The sequence below is a fragment of the Nannospalax galili genome, unplaced genomic scaffold (genome assembly GCF_000622305.1).
Source record: "Nannospalax galili isolate Female #2095 unplaced genomic scaffold, S.galili_v1.0 scaffold291, whole genome shotgun sequence".
NCBI classification, from domain to species: domain Eukaryota; kingdom Metazoa; phylum Chordata; class Mammalia; order Rodentia; family Spalacidae; genus Nannospalax; species Nannospalax galili.
In genome coordinates this window covers 632,098-633,106 of record NW_008330588.1, presented here as the reverse complement: position 1 = coordinate 633,106, position 1,009 = coordinate 632,098, and the positions used below count along the sequence as shown (strand labels likewise).

The following is a 1,009-nucleotide window of genomic DNA, read 5'->3' as shown; positions in this document are numbered from 1 at the left end:
TTAGAGATTTTTAAAATGGTGTTCCACATAAAGTCTTCAATATTCTTTTTCTGAAGAAGCAATCTTTATTATGAACTATTGTCTATAAATGTCTTAGAAAAGAGGACAAACAAAAAGTGATTGTTTTTTCCATTTTCAGGTGACTATGTTCAGCTCCAGACATTGTGTGTCACACACTTGTATGACATGATCTAACATTCCCCTTTTTACACCTGTAACCCCTTAGCACTTGGTGTCTGACAGAGGAGCAAAGGGAAGAATGAAAATGCCATGTCCTGTGGACTTGGGAGGGGAGACGGAAGGTCACATGCTTGGTCTCCACTTAGCTCTGATGTTCTGGAAAGATTCCTCTGCCAGCTGCCATCTGGATTAGCCTTAAAGGTCAGGTAACAACCAGCCAGCAGTTGTTCGGAGACAGAACAGCCACCCATCTTACTGCACTTGTTCTCCATCTTGGGGTTTTTTTGACAAGCCTTGGGCCTGCCCTTACGATCCCGCGTCCTAGAGCCTGTGGCAGTTGGAGAATAAGACTATGTAGCTGTAGCTGCAAGGAGACATTTTCATTCCTGGATACATCCTGGGAAAAGATGCACTCACAGCCATGATGGGTCATGTGCTGCAGACAACATCTGTGCAGCTAACAGACTGGCAGTAGAGGGCAATGCGAAGTAAGGATTTGGATAGTTTCAGAAACACAGTAAATCGTAAACTGCGTATTTGAGATGAAAATCAGGATGGTGAGAAAGAAAAAGATGTACAGCAATGTGTGTGTGTGTGTGTGTGTGTGTGTGTGTGTGTGTGTGTGTGTGAAAGAGAGAGGGAGACAGATAAACAGAGAGATAGAGAGAAACAGAGAGAGAGAGAGAGTCAGCACAGGCCATTAGCTATGCAGTAAAGAATGGTCACTTGGAGAGGATGCTCACCAGCCAGACTTCTTCAGAGACTTGTCATAGCATTTAACAAATACTGCGGAGTCCTTTCCCTTCTGCAGATGAGATACTTTTTCCCT

The 1,009-nt window shown here is 43.8% G+C and overlaps 1 protein-coding gene across 1 annotated transcript in view; it reads right to left on the bottom strand.

Annotated features, from left to right (window-relative positions):
• Positions 1-93: 93 nt before the first annotated feature.
• Lpl (lipoprotein lipase) overlaps positions 94-1,009 on the bottom strand; it is a gene marked incomplete in the record, with an annotated part of 21,905 nt that continues 20,989 nt past the window's right edge. The window contains 2 exon segments of the mRNA XM_029554647.1: positions 94-508; positions 924-1,009. Of these exon segments, the coding sequence (XP_029410507.1) occupies positions 502-508; positions 924-1,009 (93 nt within the window).